This window comes from Botryllus schlosseri, chromosome 13 (assembly GCF_051294905.1).
Source record: "Botryllus schlosseri isolate E-star chromosome 13, Bs_hap1, whole genome shotgun sequence".
Taxonomy (NCBI): Eukaryota; Metazoa; Chordata; class Ascidiacea; order Stolidobranchia; family Styelidae; genus Botryllus; species Botryllus schlosseri.
Window position 1 is genome coordinate 16,163,718 of NC_137248.1, and position 20,377 is coordinate 16,184,094.

At 40.9% G+C, this 20,377-nt stretch overlaps 1 protein-coding gene across 1 annotated transcript in view; it reads left to right on the plus strand.

The window, feature by feature from the left end:
* The first annotated feature begins 12,239 nt into the window (after positions 1-12,239).
* LOC145453247 (uncharacterized) overlaps positions 12,240-20,377 on the plus strand; it is a 71,354-nt gene continuing 63,216 nt past the window's right edge. The window contains exons 1-4 of the mRNA XM_080331244.1: positions 12,240-12,397; positions 12,482-12,622; positions 13,453-13,568; positions 14,034-14,105. Of these exons, the coding sequence (XP_080187370.1) occupies positions 12,376-12,397; positions 12,482-12,622; positions 13,453-13,568; positions 14,034-14,105 (351 nt within the window). The 5' untranslated portion in view covers positions 12,240-12,375. The remainder of the gene's footprint in view (positions 12,398-12,481; positions 12,623-13,452; positions 13,569-14,033; positions 14,106-20,377) is intronic.

Below are 20,377 nucleotides of genomic sequence, written 5' to 3' on the forward strand. Positions count from 1 at the left end.
GTCGCACCTGATCTGTATGGTTATTAATAACAGTGATTGGTGGTACATAAAAATTCTATTGAAAATTATTTGAAAGCAAATGTTTCCATGATAGAGAAGTTGGAGTCGGAGTCGGAGTCGAAGTCAGGGTCATTCTCACAAACTCCTACTCCAGTCAGTATTTTCTGACCGACTCCGACTCCAGCTATTATAGTTCTCACGACTCCGACTCCGACTCCGACTCCATGAAGCGAAAATTACCCAGACTCTGACTCCGACTCCACAGCTGGTCATTAGTCATCATCACCTAAGGCTTGGAGTATACCTGTGTGATTCGCATTAACAGTGGCAAATACAATCGAAGCAATCATTTTGATTGATAAATTAACTCACAGTTGTAAGGACATAATTTTGATACTCTGAAGAGTAATCTCTCACTTCTCGAATTGAATCATAAATAATAAATTTAACTTCTCTTGTGTTAGTGAAAAATGCAGTACTCGTTACATAGCGGCTTTATTCTCCAGTTATGTAAACTCTCGTGTCTTTCAAAAGCCACGTAAATCAAACTAAATATTACTCGGAAGCCAGAAGTGATTGACGCTCTTGGCTACATGGAGGCGTCTTGCCTGTTTCCAGTGGCGGCTCGTGAAAAGATTGGGTGGTGGGGCAAGAACCTACAATCCCGGGATTTTACGTCGTGAGGACGTCATATTGACGAATTCTACGACATCAGCGATTCTCAACGTATTTTTCTTCGCGGACCCCCTTTGGACCGTCACGGACCCCCCCCCGGACCCCTCAGTCTTAGTTTAAAGTTACATCTCAATTGTCGTGCAACCGCCATCTGTCTTGTGCAAATGTCAACTGTATGCTCTTGAAAATAACATCATACTATTTATATAGAAATTTGGAAGATTTTTTATTTTATTTCATAGCGAATTAAGTAGCTGCATTTCTTGACATACGCGGTCGTTTCTTGAAAATCCGCGCCTTCGATTTGATGAGAGCGAGTGCCGGAAATCCATTTTCACAAGAATAGGTGGTGGCTAATGTGTTAATAACGCGTGACGCTTCCGGAGACACCTTTGGGTATGATCACAACAGATATAGCACCAAAGTTGAGAAATATATATTTAATGAACATAACGTCCAGCTTAGTCAACTCGAACTAGGAGTTCTTCTTGAAGTTATTCTGGAATGCCCGTAATGTATCTCACAGGAGAAAATGGAATTTTTCAAACATTTTTTTTCCAGAACTCCAACAACAAAACATCTCTAAACAGTATTATATTTGTATCAGTAGGCTATTGACAAGTTGAGCATTAAAATGAACTTGCACAGCAGAATATTCCATCTTGGACGGCCTTTCTGTTTATGTGAGACTACGTGCATGTTACTTGACAATAGAAATACATATGCATCGGTTCTAGGACAGTCGATCCGTCTCGTCATAGGACATTTTGCGGCCTGCACTAAATACCAGGTGTTCTATGCTGGAAGAGTGCCAGAGATGACCATTGGTTAATTTCTAGTGATGTTTTTATAGGCCTATGGTTTCGAGGCTTTTTCCTAGTGCTTTGCAGGATTAAATGCCAGTTCTAAATACAAACAGCTTACATTTTTGGTGGTTTCTGATTTGACGTAATATTCAACTATGAACTGGAGTTGGTCGAAGGGATCGGCGCTGCTACTCTAGTAGCACAAGTAACGCCTTACGCTTCTACTCAATTACAAATAAAAGTAATAACTTCCAAGACATGTGAAAACTATTTCAAGTGGAAGACGAAATGTGAGGTTTGAGGAAGTCAGAACATATCTAAGTATATGTTTGGTCGGTGGGAGGGTGGTCGCCAGGGTTGTGACCAAGTCGCATGGTTCCGAGTCACGAGTCAATCTTACTTTTGTGGTTTTGACTCGAGTCAAGTCGAGTCATTTTCAATTCATCACCGAGTCGAGTCCGAGTCCAAGTCACCGTTTAAAGGGTCAAGTCCGAGTCATGGTGTTATGACTCGAGTCGAGTCCAAGTCACAGTATCGAAGTCATGTTCAACTCATGTTTACAATCCTGCTTGGGTGATATCGAATTCCTTGCTTGCCAAACATGCTCATTTTGTCCATATCAGAGTCTTGTCACGTGTTTATTTAGGCAGTTAAAGGACAGGTCCTGGCCTCATCTACCGATGCTACAGATAACTTCACTAAGTTAGAACTTAAAATCAAATATCTGTCTTGTCAGACTGATACATAACCAATTCAAGCATTCAGTTTTTATGATGAGCTCATAGCTCATAAATAGCTGATAGAGAACCAACGAATTCATGTCTACATACTAGGGGAGATGTGGTACCGATGGATCAAAAATTGGAAAATGATCGCTGGCCCCAAAATGTTCAGCCGAAAACAGCAGATCTTTTGCTGGCTCAGCACTTTGATACAAGCTCTACCTTTCGCGCACATATACATGACTATCCGTCTTTTCAAAAAATATTTATGGACGTTTAAAATTTGTTGCTCGAACGTGTCATCGGTCCCCACCCGGTGGGTCCAATGGCACACGAGCCGGGGTCCTATGACACATATACCCTAAAAAACTCAGATGTGTCAACTTTTCTTGCTCAGTATTATAATCTAAGCTACAGCAAGCCAAGGAGGAATTTTCGGTCGCAACCGTCAAAAAAAAGATTAAATATTGTCTCAAATGTTGTCATAAAATCACGTTTCGATTTAGGCTCGGACTTATAAATTTGAGGGTACATACATATTACCTGAAAATTGACAGTGTGACTTCCAAAGACCTCGTTATAGCGATAGAACATCATATGCAATTATTACATAAAGATTTTCTATACGCAGTCATGCTTCATTTGTTTCATGATTAGTATGCTTGATTATTTTGCTTGATTTGGCTATTGTATCATCGGTCCCCACCCTACTAATTTTGTACATGAATCGAAAAAAATTCCACTTAAGGAAAGTACTGAAAAAAATAATAGGTTCCATTATATAGCCTGATACAAGCCCTAGACTTCACAATAAAAATGATTGCTGGTTTTTTCGTGTTGAAGGTTGCAAAGAAAAATATATATGTCGATCTAAATTTAGTTTACACCCCCCAAAACAAAAAACATCTGTGAGAGACCCCATAGTTCGCGCCCGTCGAATTTTTTTGTATGTGTGGAGAGATGTTGCCAGCATGCAATTGTAGACAAGTTCACGGAGTGTAATCATGGAATTATCATAGAGAATTTTCAAAGTATTTTCGGTCCCAGTGATCCATCGGTACCACATCTCCCCTATCTGATAGAGAACCAACGAATTCACGTCAAGATACCAGCTGATAGAGAATCAACAGATGCATGTTTCTGTAGAGGTATTTACACCAGGCCAGCATGCTGTATAGATACCTTTTGATACTTAAGGTTTTCCCAAATGCATTTGAACAGTCCTATTGTACAAACATCACGCGGTATTAGCCATTCATTATTTCTCACGTGCACAATGCACATACCTAACAAAACCTCAAATGGACAGAGGGTATTGTGTGTTTTCACAGACAGCAGAACAAATCAATGGTGAATTACACTTTAAAAATACCAAAGTGGAAACGAGCTCCTCAGATATATTAGAGCGGCATGGCCTTAGAATAAATCCACCTCTACTGAATACACGTTCCACTAGTGCACTAGATGCAAGAATTGACAAGCATTTTTGAACCACACTGAAGTGCATTGGATACTCATTCTTTGGAGTCGCCTAAAAATGCGCTTTCAAATCTACACATGAGCTTATCAGTCTCTTCCAAGTACTTGACCATCTGCGTCATTGCATTGGCTCTAATTGAACTTTGCTTCGATTGTTTGCTAGTATAATTGAAAAGTCTTACGTACTTTGATTGCGGAGGAAAACCAATGATGATGATGAGGATCTAGTACAGGGGTTCTCAGCCCTTTCTTGGCCGTGGCCCATTTTCCGGTTTGAAAATGTGCTGTGGCCCACCTCTTATCTTAAAGTCATAATCATATTCAATGCGTGCTAGTCCACGGCCCCGATATGCCTATTTATCTAAAACATGCGCAATTTTCTGTTAATTTGATGATGATATTTAAATCTAGAGTCCTGGGGACGTGAAATCGCGCGAAGGGTGACGAAAATTTTCGAGTTGAATAAATATCCTCCAACAAATGACCCACGAAATAATCTTGGGCCCCTTCGAGCTCCACCAGTTGGGGCTTTGGGTGCTAGTATGGCTTCACCCGAAGTTGCTAATAATTTTCAATTATGGATATTTTTGTCTTACAATAATACCGGTCGAAGTACAGTAAATCTATACATCAATTACACTTCATTCCTAGTTAATTGCACACCGTTTCAACGGCATACGACATATGACCCTGACATAATACTTGGTTACTTCAGCATTACCTTCCAGTTATCACATACTCGAAATTACTTTATTTGCAGTTAGCCGCAGGTTGTCATACCCAGTGGAAAAAGCCGCCGTTTGTCCCTCCCGTTTGCGACTTGTACATTCTGACTCCATACCTGCCACTACGCCTCATCAAAGTCGGATGAAAAGTTTATGAATATATTTCTAGCGTTTAACATAACAAATATAACTAAACTTACACTAATTCTAAAATTTTCTAAATAGCTTTGTGGCCCACCTCAAAATGCTCTGTGGCCCACCAGTGGGCCATGGCCCACCCTTTGAGAACCCCTGAGTACCTCTTCGTCACTGGATGATTTTGTACCTTGGCTGGTCATATCGTATAAATGAGTGTCAGCCTCAGTCATTATCAACTCGATTATTTTCTGCCGCAGTGCAATTCGGGATTGTTCTGAGCAATTTAGATCCATAAGTCAATGGAAAGTAAATTTCGGATCGAGCACGCAAGATGTGAGGTAGATGGTTTCATCAAACGGTTCGGGATTACCGATAGGCCTATCCAAAGTCTCATCCGTTGTGCTCAAGTTCACATTTTCAAACACTCCTGCAAAACGCTTTAAAAGAGAATTTTTCAATGCTTCAACTAATGCGCGCAAGTAATTGACGGTGAGGATGTGACTATTCGCATGGTTATAGAGTGAGAGCAGGGTTGGTACAACCCTGATTGGCATTGGGACGCAGCAGTGCTGTCTGGCGAAACGAGAGAGTAGCTCAAGAGCAAAAGTGCCAGGCAGCATTGTTGCGTCTCAGTGCCAATCTTCACAACAATGAAAAATTCGAGGCTGATTGTGGGGATTCCAGGGCCACGAGCGGAATAAAATTTATATTTCCGTAATCAGTGCAGAGTCGGCTTTCGATTGATACCCGTTTTACCAAATTCAATGCTCGGCAAGCCGGTCAAAAATGACCGTCAAATTGCCTGTAGCCAAATGGAAATTGTGACGTGAATCAATTTCACTGAGCCGTGAGATTTGCTTGTGTCGACACCATATAGGACACTATGGTATCATTGTCTGTTGTTTTTGCGGCGGCATATGTGATATCAGACGAGTGCAACGAAAGCAGTGGTGACAAATAGCAATGTCGGCAGAATTCGTCAGATGTGTTCAACTGGCCATTACGATTCGCAAATTTATTCATCCTCAAGTCATATAAAATATGCCGAGTCATTGACTTGGGTCGAGTCATGCGTAATGACTCGAGTACAAGTCGAGTCAATCCAAATATTGACTCGAGTCGAGTCGAGTCATTTTCCCATTTCCAGAAAATGACTCGAGTCAAGTCGAGTCACAAAAAAATCGTGACTCGAGTCTGACTCGAGTCGAGTCATGACTCGAGTCATTACAACCCTGGTGGTCGCATACATTCAACAGTTAGTCAGAGGCGGCTTCATACGAAATCGCAAGATACATCATTGTAGCTAACGCAAAATGACTACGATGACATCACCCATCGGTAGAATCTCGGAAAAATATATTCAGTTCCCGTGATTCAGAGGCTATTTCACGCTTTTTCTATGACAATTTATCTCATGATAGTGTTGGGATTTTATCTCTGAACTACTTCCTACTTTACCAAAACCTAATTTCAAATGTAATTAGTTCATCCAGAATACTGTTCAGGTAGATGTTGAAGTATTTGTAAAACGTTACCAATTCAGTAAGTACTGCAAGTAGCCAAAATCTACTTGAGTACCTCGAAAAAGTAGAAATATTCAACATATATAATATCTCAAAAACGTGATGTCATAGAGCATAAATAACGTCAGATTCGTATTCTGCGCCCCCAAATTAGAAATGATTGACTCAAAGAAGTCCTCGTGTAGACCAGTGTTATCAATTGTTTTGCGAATTCGGAGGTTTCGCTGACCCCCTAAAATGCTTCGTGGGCCACTGGTTGAGAACCGCTGTCATAGAGGTCATCTGTAAGGTTAATATTATACTTCTCCGTATTATGCCAGTAGGTTGTATCCGTTAACCCAAGTAGTTTTCCATTTGTACTGTTTATACTTCTACGAGGCAATATTACCCATATAGGAACCACTGACTTGATGGGTGGGATGCTCAACTGCCGTTTTTTGTCGCGAGGCATGCTCCAATATCGGGTGACTGGCTTGCTTGGTGCGGAGTTATTACATCACAGCAGTCTTTACAAACAAAAGATGGCGTACACCACAAATCCCATGTAGCGAACTTCGACTTCCAGTTACCATGACGTCACGAATATTCAATTGTGTCACATCAGTTAATCGTCGCTGTAAGGCTCTTCATGAATTGCAATTGAAAATATAAGGAAATATGGCTCTTTCGGAGAAATATATTTCCGACCCCTGTTATAGGAGCATGCAATCAACTGATGTAGGATTTTCAGGTATCGGCATTTTAGCGGCAGTCATGTCCTGGCCAAGTCATACCACGACATTTGATGCTTCGGCTATCTGGCGACCAGTCGAATGTACTGCGACAAAGAACAGTGACTTAAAATGACCGCTGCATGTCCGCCGAAACTTCCAATGTTTTTATTTCCAGGCATCGACAGGACCACATCGAATAGCCCCGTCGTTACGATCTGAGCCACGCAACACAAATGTAAATATTACTTCCCTTAAAATAATGCGGATATTGAATTGTGTGCTATTGCACGCGCCTCGCGTAAAAAGTTTTGGTATTAGTTTGGTCTGGTACGTTTAAACGATACCAATATCCTCGTAGCAGCGACAATAATTATATGAGTTCACGAAATAACAACATGCTTCAACCAAGTAACAATTGACAGCCTGTATCCCACACGCTAGAACTTCATGACTATTCTGAACCGTGGGAACTGAGCTAAATAATTACGTGTTCTAAATTATCGAAAGCACCGCCTTCATCAGCTATTTCGGTAAATCTGATCATATTGACTGATAGGAGATCAAAATTTTGTAATCACATATGAAAGTACCATATTATCTACAAAATCGATTCATCAACTTTAAGCAAACCCGCGATTTCGGACACGTCAAAGGAATTGCACCCTGGTTTTCTTAAAATTACATTTCGCAGTTTTCTGCGCAGCAAACCGAAATAAATGTATGAATAAATCGTGCTTTCGCCGCGGCTATTTCTGCCCGTTCGTGAATCTCGTGAGCCAGGACCGGACACTTGAAGGGATGGTGTGAACCTCTGAAAGGTTCAGGTTCGTGTGAACGAAATGTACCGGTTACCTAGCGACGACTCGGGCCACATAATGCTACAGTGCTGAAGCACATACTGAATTTTTAAACGTCGCCAAATGTTTTACCTGGAGCAATCAAATGATATAATAATCCCATGAAATCAATATCTTCCGTCGCTTTGCCAACAATTTCGACTAGGACTTCCAAGGGTATAAGTTTACGCCTTAACGGTCTAGGCCAGACCGGACAATTTATTCGGCGTCTGAGTGCTGCTACGTTGATGTTGAGCATGTAGTGTAGAACGGGTTTTAACCCATTAACAAGGTATTCAGCAGTAGCATACAATATGAACCATCATGATACAATAAACATATGAAATCGAGATGGACCCCGTACGTTTGCTAGATTTTCTTACATCAGACAACGATATCAATTTCATTGATTGGTTGAATAAGCATTATTCGCTGACTCGCTACATGTAGCGTAACTCGATCTTGATGTTGTGTGATTGCGGGTCAAGCTCACACCAGAGAGTCACTGAATATTCATAGACAGAAAATTGGTTATTTCGAGCAAACTTTTGTAAAAAAGCAGGTAAAATTTTTGTGATTGCCAAGGCGCATGCTCGATTAGTGTGGATTTTTTTTATGCTTCCAGCATCATTCATAGAGTGGCCCGCAGTTGAAATGCAATAAACTTCAACCAAAGATATTATGATGACGGTAAAATTGTAATGTATGAAAAGATTCACAGTGCAGAACCTACCAAGTTTCGTTTGTGAACGCGAACCTCTAAATTTCCGAGGTTCTCACACAGAACGCGAACGTGAACCCCGTGTTCACACCATCCCTGACAGTTATTTTGTAACGGGAAGGATGATTGTAATAGTGAGTAAATTACTCGCAGGGTAAAGTTGGACATAGTGGACGAAGCCCCCCCCCCCCCCCCCCCAGAGCTTAAATCGAACATACTATGGGCCAACAATCAGCGTTTTTTGTTGGAGTAATGTGAATTATGTGTGCGCTGAATGTGGTTCATGATATTAGGAATGCGTTTTGCAAGATGGAGCGAAACACAGCTGAATCGGTCGCAAAAAATTATTTACTTTTATCTCTCTGATATCATATAGGTCGCACATCAAATTCGATACCAGCAATTCATTGATTTTTTTTCATATCCCGATGCGAAGTCGGTAAAACGAGACATTCACATTTTTCTTGGCCTCTGCGAGTCATAGCATAGCAGCATCAGACGTCACTTGAGACAGACGTATGCGGATGTGCAGATGTAGGCTACGAGAAAGGATATTTTGCTGCATTCACGAATCGCGAGTAGATCGTCGTATATCACAGTTAAGGTACGTAATCTCTCTTTCAGACTTCCTTTACATCCAAGCGCATTTACACCTGTCTAGTATTGGGAATAACGAAGCAGAATTATGGGATCATAATCAAAATCTTCAGAGGCAATGCAAGCCCATGGGAATGAGCAATGGGTGGGCGCACCATCGCAGCCAACCCTCACGAATCCAAATGAATTTGGCATGAGATCATCATGCGATCCTTTGTACCCATGGTGACTGCATATGAGAGTTATCCTAAATTCTGAAAATTTCAAAAATGCTGCGCTGTATTGTTTCATTCTATAGAGCAGTGGTCGGCAACCTATGCCTCGCGAGCCATATATGGCTCTTTTGGGCGTAAGATATGGCTCTTTTCGAAATTTTTGTTTTTGTGCTTAATTTATCAAAACTGCAGCAACTTGTTAGTAAATCTTCAGCACCACCAGTATAATTATTCTTGTGGTTGTATAAACATGTCTTTGAGAGGTTTACCAATTGCGTATTCAGGGTTTTAGGGCTAGGACCCCCTTTTCAAAATCATCAAATTTAAGCTGCTGTATCGCCGGCGACCAATATCACCCCGGATTACGATATATACCCTCTACGAAATCATGGATTGCACGATACGTTGATTGATCAAAGAGACTACAGGAGACATGGCGGCGCCTGTATCTCAATGCAGTTTTCAAATACACTTTTTCTTCCTGATCTACGGCAAGAAATGAACTGTCGTGGGTGGAAGTGACTTTCACAATTACAAATTCGAAACAAGGCCATAGCCATCCACGTTATTGATTGATAACGTAGCTTTGTAGTCGCTGTTAAAATATAGGCGTGTGGCGCAACGTTATGTTACCGCCGAATACGTTGAGAATTGAGAAATCGAATCGGACTCAGTGCGACAATTACATTTGATTAATATCAGTTATTATAAATTCCAAGATATTTACGACGAATTGCGGTATCGCAGGTAAGGCATGACCCGGCAGTGCCTCACATATGCCTTACCTCTCCTTTCGCGCTTTATTTTCGAACAGTTTAGTAGTAAAAATGTTCAAAATATAGTAGACAGGTGAGGCGCTGCCTCACTTACCTCCCATGACCCCACGTCACTGATACACCACACATCACACATTACAGTGGGTATGTATATGTATACTGCATTATAGTGACCATGTTTGGCTCCACCTACGTATGTCATCATGGGTCCTCGCATCAAGACGAACCTCCTATAACCGAAGAAAGTCTCAAATTTTGTATAAACAACAGTTATCAACCAGACTACAAAGCTATCAGGAATAACATAGGCAACACCAAAATATGCATTAACTGTAAAAAGCGTGTAAAAGTTTATTCATACTTTTACTGTTGTCTACGTCTGTTGGAATTCTAAATGTTAGTTGTCTTGAGCTTCTAAAAATATCACCACAGGCCACTCAGTGCAATACGATTAAAAATATATATCTTGCAAAAGATCTCCGTAACTCAAGTTTGGGATTTAGGCTACTCGTCGCTCAAATAAGACGATCAGCATGATTAGTACGTGTTTTTACCGAGGAAATAGTTGCAAACGACGAATCCCATGTAGTGATTTCAAATTTGTGCTACCATGACGTCACGATTTTTTAATTGTGACGTTATAATTGATTGACATGTATAGCTCATTGGGAGTTAAAATGGAAAATATGGGGTCAATATGGCTCTTCGGACGAAAAAGGTTCCCGACCACTGCTATAGAGAATATAAAAAAACATAAACGAGCCTTCAAAAAGATCTATGAAAAATCATTAGGATTTCGCTGTCGACAGTGTCATATGTTATGATATGATTGTTGATGTACAATGTTCTTTCTAATTCTCTACTAGTTGCTGACGATTACTCCTGACGAGTGACATCCGAATATATTCGGGTTCATTTCAATATGAATATACAATTCAATTGAAATAAGTCCATCTGTAATGGCAGTTATAAGATAACGGTATATTCCTAGAGCTGATCAAGGCCGTCTGGATGATTCATTCAGAGACAGTGGTTCTATACCTAGGGTCGTCTGTCTTTATACTGTGGCTCGCGAAAATTGTAAGCGAAATCAGCTTTCAAAATAGGCCGTGAGAAAGTCTGGGTAAACATACCTTTTTCAATGCAATAATCAGCTTATCAATTTTTGAGCTGGGCCACAGAACATTTTCATATTGGAAATGTGGTCGCGACCATAACAGGTTTGAAACCGCCGAATGTGCCACCTCATGATGGGGCATTTTATAGTAATATATGGAATAACGAATATTATTGACAGCAGAATAACTAACAAGACTTAACAACCTTCAGATGCATATCGTAAGCCTCTAAGAACATGCTTCAGGTAGGCTGTTGTGCCCAAGATCAGTGTTTTGTTTGGGTAGAGGAGGTCTGAAAAATGTTGCTTCGGACCTGGTTACAACATACAACCAGATTGCCGCACCGACCTAACAGGAAAACAAGGATGTCAAACACACGGCGGGATACGGATACGGCCCGCCAGACGGCTCGTAAAGAATTCGGTTGCAGACCCTGACACAGTGGTTCTCCATACCGTGGTTCTCAATGAGACTGGTCCGCAACTTCTCTTCACAGACCCATTTTGGCCGTCAGGGAACCCCGCGGACCCCCTTAAGTTTTCGTTTAAATTGGGCTCAATTATCGTGCAACCACAATGGTCACCACTTAACAGTTCGACTCAGTTCGAATCATCGCAGCAATCTCAGTACAAATAAAATATAGAGAAATTCGTCGCATATGTATTCACGGAATCCAATATTATATGGCCAGTTGTATGTACCGCAAATTCAACTACATTCGGTAATGTCCCGATGTTTCCTTACCAGTATAAAAATTTATGATTATTCATGATCCCTGCGTCTTCACTTTATTTCTGAAGTCAAATCCGCCGAAATTATAAAAATTCCTCGTCATTTACGCCAAGCAATAAATTCTGCGATTTGAGAATTTTTTCTCCATTTTGAAGATCGGTTCTGGAAATCCATTGTGTTTCTCCCTTGGAGTGAATGCTGTAGAGGCCTACCAGTCACACTGCACTTTGAAAACGTCACAATAGTACAACAGTACATTGCAAATTCAGAATAAAGTATGTAATTTGTAATATCTTCAAATCACACTTGAACGTTCAAGCTTGGTCATTGATTTTATTTCTTATTTCGATCACGAAGTCGGGAAAACGAGTCATTCATACTTCTTCTTGCAATTTGCCAGTCATCGCATACCAACTGACAACGTAAAGCGGATATCACTTGAGTTGAGACAGGCGTCTGGTGATGTGCGAATGTAACAGAAAGTATCTCTGGTAGCATTTACGTATCACGATTATAGAGAGTCGGATATTCAACTTGCGATTTCATTATTTCCAGGCGCATAGCATCCTATCTAACATAACAAATACCTAATTAGAATTATGGAAGGTTATTCGAACTTTGGTGAGTACATATTCATCTCGCCGATGTGTTGTGCTGTATGCGATGTATAAGTAGCCTATATTATAACAGGTCGTGATATTTCAGAATCAAAATCATCAGAGGCATTGCAACAGCCGCAGGGAAATGGCCAGGGGGTGGTCGAGTCATCGCAGCCTACCCACTCGGGTGCCAATGATTTTGCCATGAGAGCCGATATATCCACCAATGTCAATATTGGTAGAACAGGTGGGTTTCTAGATTACGGCTGATATCTAGTGGTGAAGCGAACCGAAGAGACTTTTCGGCAAAATATGTATCCGGCACTTCCGGTCACTTGATTTTAGAAGCAAATAAAAAAAGAGTAGTGACTAATAAACAACATAGTAACGAAATCTAAGAATAAATCAAAATTATTGGTATTATTATTGTGAATGGTAGAACAGGCGTAGCGTCGTTTCCTGTCTTTTATTAACATGATGTAAAGACTTTATAGCATGCATGTTCTGTTCGCCCTTTTACACGTTTGGATACGAATTGAAGAAATAATTCTTTTTGAGCGTGTTAATGATTGTTACTTGACTTAATGCACTCTGCGAACCGTGGCGTAATCACGTAAGGGTTAGTAAATTTGATAACGTAAGGAAAACGGTCGGCGAGAAAGTATCAATGAATGTGTTCGATTGTTGCGCGAACTATACAAGAGTGATAGTGCGGGGAATATGTTCAATATCCAATCCAAAATATGAATTGTAGGTGTTTTGCCATCTCCAGAAAGGTTCTTTTGGAACTTATATTCCGTGGATGTTGAATGGTGGCGAAAATGCACGTAAACTCGAAAAGTATAGTGCAGTCGTCGGCGATTTAAGAAAAAAGTATTTTAGTCTCCGTTTTGATACTCCACAGATAAAAGACATGAGGGTGATAATTCTCAATTAGGTTGATTCCAAGTTTAGCCATATTCTATGATTTCAGTATGTTCAAAATAGCGATGTTCGGACGAACAAATATTTGTTAAGTCGAATTATACCCTTTGCCACCTTGAAGGCATAATCCTGTAGCCATATACCCCTTCGCAGCGCAATCGCAAACAGGACAACCACAGTCAGCGTCTCAACATGAGTACCAGCCCGTGCCTCAACAGCATTTCAAGCCTCCACCGCAGTACACTCCGAATACAACATCCCAGCCTCCGGTAAGCATATCTGTACAAATCAGATCTGTCCTCGTGCATATTTTGTCATCGCGATATGAAAGTGAAGAGATTTTAAACATATCGGCTACGGCCCACCATATACTGGGAATTATGTTGTTTTCAGTGGGAAACACAGATTTACTGATATCATTAGTTTACAACCAGGTGGAGGTGCCTCTTACTTACCTCTTTTAACAATCAACTTACCGATAGACCCGTAAGTGGGTCTTTGCGACGGCGCTGGCATTTTTTGGTAATGCGTAGGTCTATGTGCGAATGCATTGAACTTCTTTTTTTGGTCATTTTACCACATATATGGGCCACGGAACATATTCTAATCTGGAATCGAGCCACGGCCAGGAAAAGGTTAAGAACGACTGACCTAGTACATATGGTCATCATGCGTATGCTATAACTGGCATGGTGGCGTCAATCGTTTGCGTTACTCTTTTTTCTTAACAACAGATCGCGGAATTCACAGTTCCACACGACCCCAATAGAGTGGAGAATCAAAAACAGTTTCCTGCTCAACAACAGGTAATTGTTTATATGTTCAAGTCACTTATTACAAAATAGTTATGAATGCGATTAACGGAATAAAACCACATGATTCCATCGAATGAGAAGTGAATGAAGGAGAAATGCGATATGGCGACGCATCACCATTATGCAAGTATGCAAACCTGTATATAAGACCCGGTAGTTTGATGACCCAGCCCAAAGGTGATATTTGTGCCCGATTTGAGCCCGAGTCGATCGCGTAAGCTTTAGTCTTCGATACTCTGCATCAGAGATGAGCATGGATTAGGATTAGGTTTTGAAAAAACAGGATTTGTGAAATTTTTATCGGATTTGGATTGGATTTGGATTTGGATTAGACATTTTTTTCAGAACGGATTAGGATGATTTGAATTGGATCTACCTATTTTCTGGGAGATTGAAATGTCGTGTGGCGAATGGTGACAAACTTTATTCAGACCATGGCCTACTAAAAAATGAAGTGTGCTGTTGAAACTGCAATTTCATCACTTTACGGTCTAAAAACCAAAATCAAACAGCAATGAACGAAGTCTCCTTGAAGGAAACTTTCATTTAAGATCCTATTTTCCAAAATATTTTAATATGTTTTTGAGCAATCCGCAGTCTAAATCGTGTAACGCCTGACTGATTTTAGACCATTGACCAAATTCCCCCTCAATTTAACCTATGATCCTAACTTACAGGGCATTAAATTTCACTCGGAAATATAGACGATCAGACAAGCTTCAAATAAATCCAAGTGCCGTATCTCAACTGTCGTCTAACATCTAGCTACACCTCCTTGAATATCGAACTGATAAAACCTGAAGGTGCAGAGCCGAAATGAGCAGAAAATCGTCAATTTTTAAAGTGACGTAACTTTTGACCCCAAAGTCCAATTTTCATGAAATAAAGTTCATCCTGTTTGGAATTAGCTCATCTGTGCGTGTACCAAATTTCAGGAGATTTGAAGAGGTAGTGGTGGGAACATCGGTTGACTGTGCAGGGAATTGCCCTATTATTAAACCGCCAGTCCGGTTTCTCTCATGTCTGGTGATAATCAGAGTCAAACCGCAGCGCCGTAGTCGAGTGGATATAATGAGACCTATGCACATGGAAGTATTTCCTGCTACAAATCTCAACATTCCTTACAAATGTACTGGAAAATATAACAATTTTCCAATCTACTCAGAATTGCTTCGCGGGCCGTATGTTTGACACCTCTGCACTAGAATGACTAGAATATTTGGTCGGGCCCAAGCGTAATCCCGCAATCCAGCCAGTGTGTTTGCTCTGCTGTGGCCACACTTATAAAATTACACACGCCAATAAAGCGTCTTATGAAAGCTGTAAGACCACGACCGATGCTAGTTTGTTTTCGAAACTTGGGAGTAACAAATTCTGCTTCTAGAACTGCTAATGTATTAACATCCATGATATAGCTCATTAACGTTGAACATAGAAGGGTCATAATTCAACTTCGTCCACCCAGGTTTTTGCTGTGATGACGTATTTGTTCCTTACGTCACATCGTCCCGGCATTGTGTAAATTAGACCTCTGGCAAAACATATAGCTAATGCGGTGGACTTGATTCTTATATGTCGTTGTCAGCGATTTCACAAAGCAACGTGCACATATCGATCAATACAGTGTCAATGAACTCGCAGTGACATGACATGACCTAACTTACTTGGAATCCACCGGTTTCGTTCTTATCGAGGATATAGCATCCTGTCACGTTGAAACCGAGATTAATTATCGCGAAATAGCGGAATGAGTGATGCAACTTTCTCAACTCGACAAAACTAGTCTAGTATATTTCGTCATCATATCATAGCTGACCATGACCATTGACCAATGCATAACTTGCATCAACATAACATATTACCGTTTGGTAAAGTGTGCATATCGACTTTGGTTGGGCTATATTTTGTGGAATATTTTCTGGATAAACATGTCCGCCCGCTTTAAAAATAAATTGAGTCTGCGGTCAGTGAGTATTACGACACAGTGAAGACCAACGTGATGTTTACAATCCAACTGCTCCCTGAAAAACGTTAAGACGTTCATCCTGCACTTCAACACCGTAATGTAGTCTGTGAATATGTCTGCCAGTGCGATTACGTGGGAAGGACGAAACAGCGTTTGCAGGACCGCATAAACTACATGCACCAAGATAATATAGAAATATGAAATGAACCAATGCCTCACGCTCGGAGAAAAGGTCGCCCTTTACTCATCCCCTGAAACTTGAACCAGAACTGGCAATGGTCATGAATTCTGCCATTGCCAAACATTTGTTGGATAATGCGACAGATTTGCGACGTGGGAAGACGCCGCTCACGCCAGTTTGATCAACCTAGTTTGTAGCAACAGAAGGAGTTCTTGTACCGTATAATTGTATTAACTTAAACCTATAAGCATTTAATGCCGGTTTCGTCATATTTCATGATACGATTGTGGATATACAATGTTCTTTCCAATTCTCTGTTATAGTCACTGACGATAACCCCTGACGAGTATCAGCTGAAAACGTTCGGGTTTATTTCAATATGAATATATTATACTCGGACAACTGCCGGTCTGTTCATTACAGCCATTATGCTTTGAGAATTGCATTGTAAACTGTACAGTGTACACTGTGTGTCTTGAACGGAAGAAAAAAAACGCTGTTTATGACTATGATTGTGGCTACAAGGTAACAATGCCAATTATCAATTATTTGGCAATAATCCGCCAAGAAAATCATTTAGGAAATCCGCGACCATACATTGGCAAGAACTGTTCTGCCATTCTAATATCCTTTGCGACGTCACGCTTCCCCGTATTCATAGCTGTGGGAATATATGGTAAAGATATGTTGTAACAAACCCTATCTCGTTGGCATTTAACTATGGTGTTGAACTATTGAAAGAAAATTACAAATACACACGATGAGGACCAGTAAACGACTGCGTGGTCCTAGCAGCATAGAGAAATTAGGTCCACGCAATGGTATGTGAGCTGTATGTCATGAGGACTATTCTGCAGCAATCGATACATCGCGATTTGTTCGATACAAAATCTTAGGTGAGAATTTGAACTACACTTTCTAAATTGCCCGACATCGGTGACGTGCTGACAGGGGAGGTAAGTGAGGCAGTGCCTCACCTGTCGTCAAAATGAGTAAAGGAAAATTGTGAAAACCTTCAATGATTATTGATATTTACCGTCGGTGTTCCCATGAATAACTAAATTTGAGCATTTTTTCATCCAACATCACCAAATTTCATATTTATTGTTCACAAATAGAGCGCAAAATGAGATTTGAGGAACAGGTGAGGCACGGAGGTCGTGTGCATCACCTGCGACAATGCAATTCATCATAAACAGCTCAGAATTCGTGATACCTGATATCAATCAAATGCTATTGTCGCATCGATTCCAAAAATCCAAATACCAACATCCATAGATCATTGGAACCCCCTCAAAATCGCCAAGGAATGTGAAATTCTGCTTTATTACGTATAGTTGGGATGGTGTGAACCTCTGAAAGGTTCAGGTTCGTGTGAGCGCAAACATTTTTGAAATGTTCTGTGTGAATGCGAATCGCGAACGTGAACCTCATGACATCACGTGACGTCATATTGCTAATTCCAACCCTACATTTCAGTGACGTGATAGCCTATGACTAGATCTAGTGTAAAAACACCAGGAGTGGCACCACTGACCATGACCACAAACAACGACAATGCAGGCTATGTAAGTATAGCTATCACATACCACAATTAAGGGTTATTATTAGGGCTGGGCAAAATCGAGTACCTGAGTGATTCGAGTCTGAATCACGTAATATGCTTCGAGTCGAGTCGAGTAATCGAGTATCACCCATTATGACGTCATATCATAATGTAATACGTCAAAGTTTAAATATGTACCGTTTATGGCACCACAAAGAATATAATGCCTGTTATCCATCTCATAAATGATAGTTTGGTATTTTTCGGACCACACCGATTTTATTCCGCTTGGTGACAATGTAGTGGGATAATCATGACCTCGGAAATGTGTTGCGTCCAGTAACCTTCGTAACTTTATATGTTTCGTATGCTACGATACCGTGAACCAAGGTTTCCAGGCTTCAACAGTGAAAATTAGTATCGAAACTATAATTTTCGTTGATAAATTAGCTTTTAGTGGCGACAAGCGTATAATTTCGGTACTCGAAAAAATCGTCTATTACTACTCGACTCGAATCATTAAAATTACTACTCGATTCAGATTCGAGTACTCGAATCATTATGCCCAGCCCTAGTTATTATAGGTATTGCAGTCGAACAAAGCATGAAGGCCACAAACAACGACAATGTAGCCTATGCAAGTAGCTATTACATACCACAATTTAACGTAGCTATGGATGGAAATACATAACAGCTACGTAAGTAAGGGAATGTATTTGCTCCGCATTACGTATTGGCCGTCATTTCTATATAATTCCTACAAGACTGTTGGATTCCGAAATCGATTAAGCGTTTCACTGTTATGGCATTGTCTGTCATAAAGCCGAATGTCACCTTCCTTGGCGATTTTAGGGGGGTTCTGGTGCTCTGACACAGTTAATATTTGGATTTTCGGAATCAGTGTGACGATAGCATTAGATTGATATCAGTTATTATGAATTCCGAGCTATTCATGACGAATTGCATTGTCGCAGGTGAGGCACGACCCGCCCGTGCCTCACCTGTGCCTCACCTCTCCTTTCGCGCTGTATTTTTGAATAACAATTATGCAAATTGATAATGTTGGGTGAAAAAAGTGTTCAAATTTAGTTATTTATGAACATTGATGTAAAAGATCAATATAATCATCGACTCATCGGGGGTTTTCACAATTTTCACTTACTCACCCCGACGACAGGTGAGGCACTGCCTCACCTGCCTCATTGGACCGCACGTCACTGATGTATACGATAAGTAGGGGCGACTCGGGCCACATAATGCCACAATGCTGAAGTACATATTGACGTTAAAACTTCGCCAAAGCTTACGCCTTAACAGTCTGGGCCCGACCGGACAATGCAGAGTGTAAAACAGGTTGCTATTCTTGCTACTGATATTACACCATTACCAAGTTATACAGCAGTAACCAACACCCCAATCGAACGGATTTGGTTTTTATGATACAATAAACATATAAAATCAAGATTGACTCCGTTCGCTTGATAGATTTTTTACATCAGACAACGATATCAATTTTTGAGATTGTCAAGGTGTATGCTCGTTTAGTGTTGATTTTTTATGCTGCCAGAGTCATGCATACAGTGGCTGGCAGTTGAAATGCAATAAATTTGTACTAAAGATGTTATAATGAAGTGAATATTGTAATATATGAAAAAGGTTCATAGTGCTAAACCTACCAAGGTTCGTTTATGAACGTGAACGTGAACCTCACGTTCGCACCATCCCTATTACGTACAGTGGCAGCGCAGAGAAACAATAAGTCAGGTGACGCACAATCAAATCTTCCTCAATCACTATTCGCGAAAGGCTCATTCACACACGCACGCGCACGGTTCCCGGCCACGATTTTTGCCGTGCGGTTTTCCATCGTACGGTTAACAATCGGACGATCGCAGGTTCGCAGCTCAGTGAAACGCGCTATCGATTTCGGAAACCGAGCCGACACTGCAGTATGAATCGTATAGTAGCGACGGCCAATACGTAATGTGGCGCAAATACATTCCGGTCTTGTTGTAGCTGTTATTTATTATCCATACATACCTACCTTAAATTATGATATGCGATAGAAAGAGAGAGATATGATATTCTTTCTCGCCTGCACCATCGAGATGCTTTGGCGACGGAGTTGCGATACGGCCCCATGAGGTCATCTAGTCTGCGCCCCCGTTTTTTTTCTCCTCCATGCTATCAGTGATTGCTGAGCGCCTAGCAGGATAGCTGCGGATACCATTTTTCGAGTCTTTGGTATGACCCGGCCGGGGATCGAACCCACGACCTACCGCTCGAGAAGCCGGACGCATAACCATTACACTATCTCGCTCGGTACTCGATAGCTACTTATATAGCCGGCGTTGTCGTTGTTTGTGGCCTTTGCGGTGCTTTCGACTGCAATAGTCATTTACACCAGGTGGATATTCCATGCTATGATTATATATCTGCCGACTTGTAGCACGGCCCACTTCTAGGCTTTTGTAAGACACCGCTTATACGCGGATCAGGTGGTGAGAAGGGGCTAGATAGCCTGCGTCTTAAGATGGATAATGTGAGAAGAAACAAGTCGCCAAGGCGAT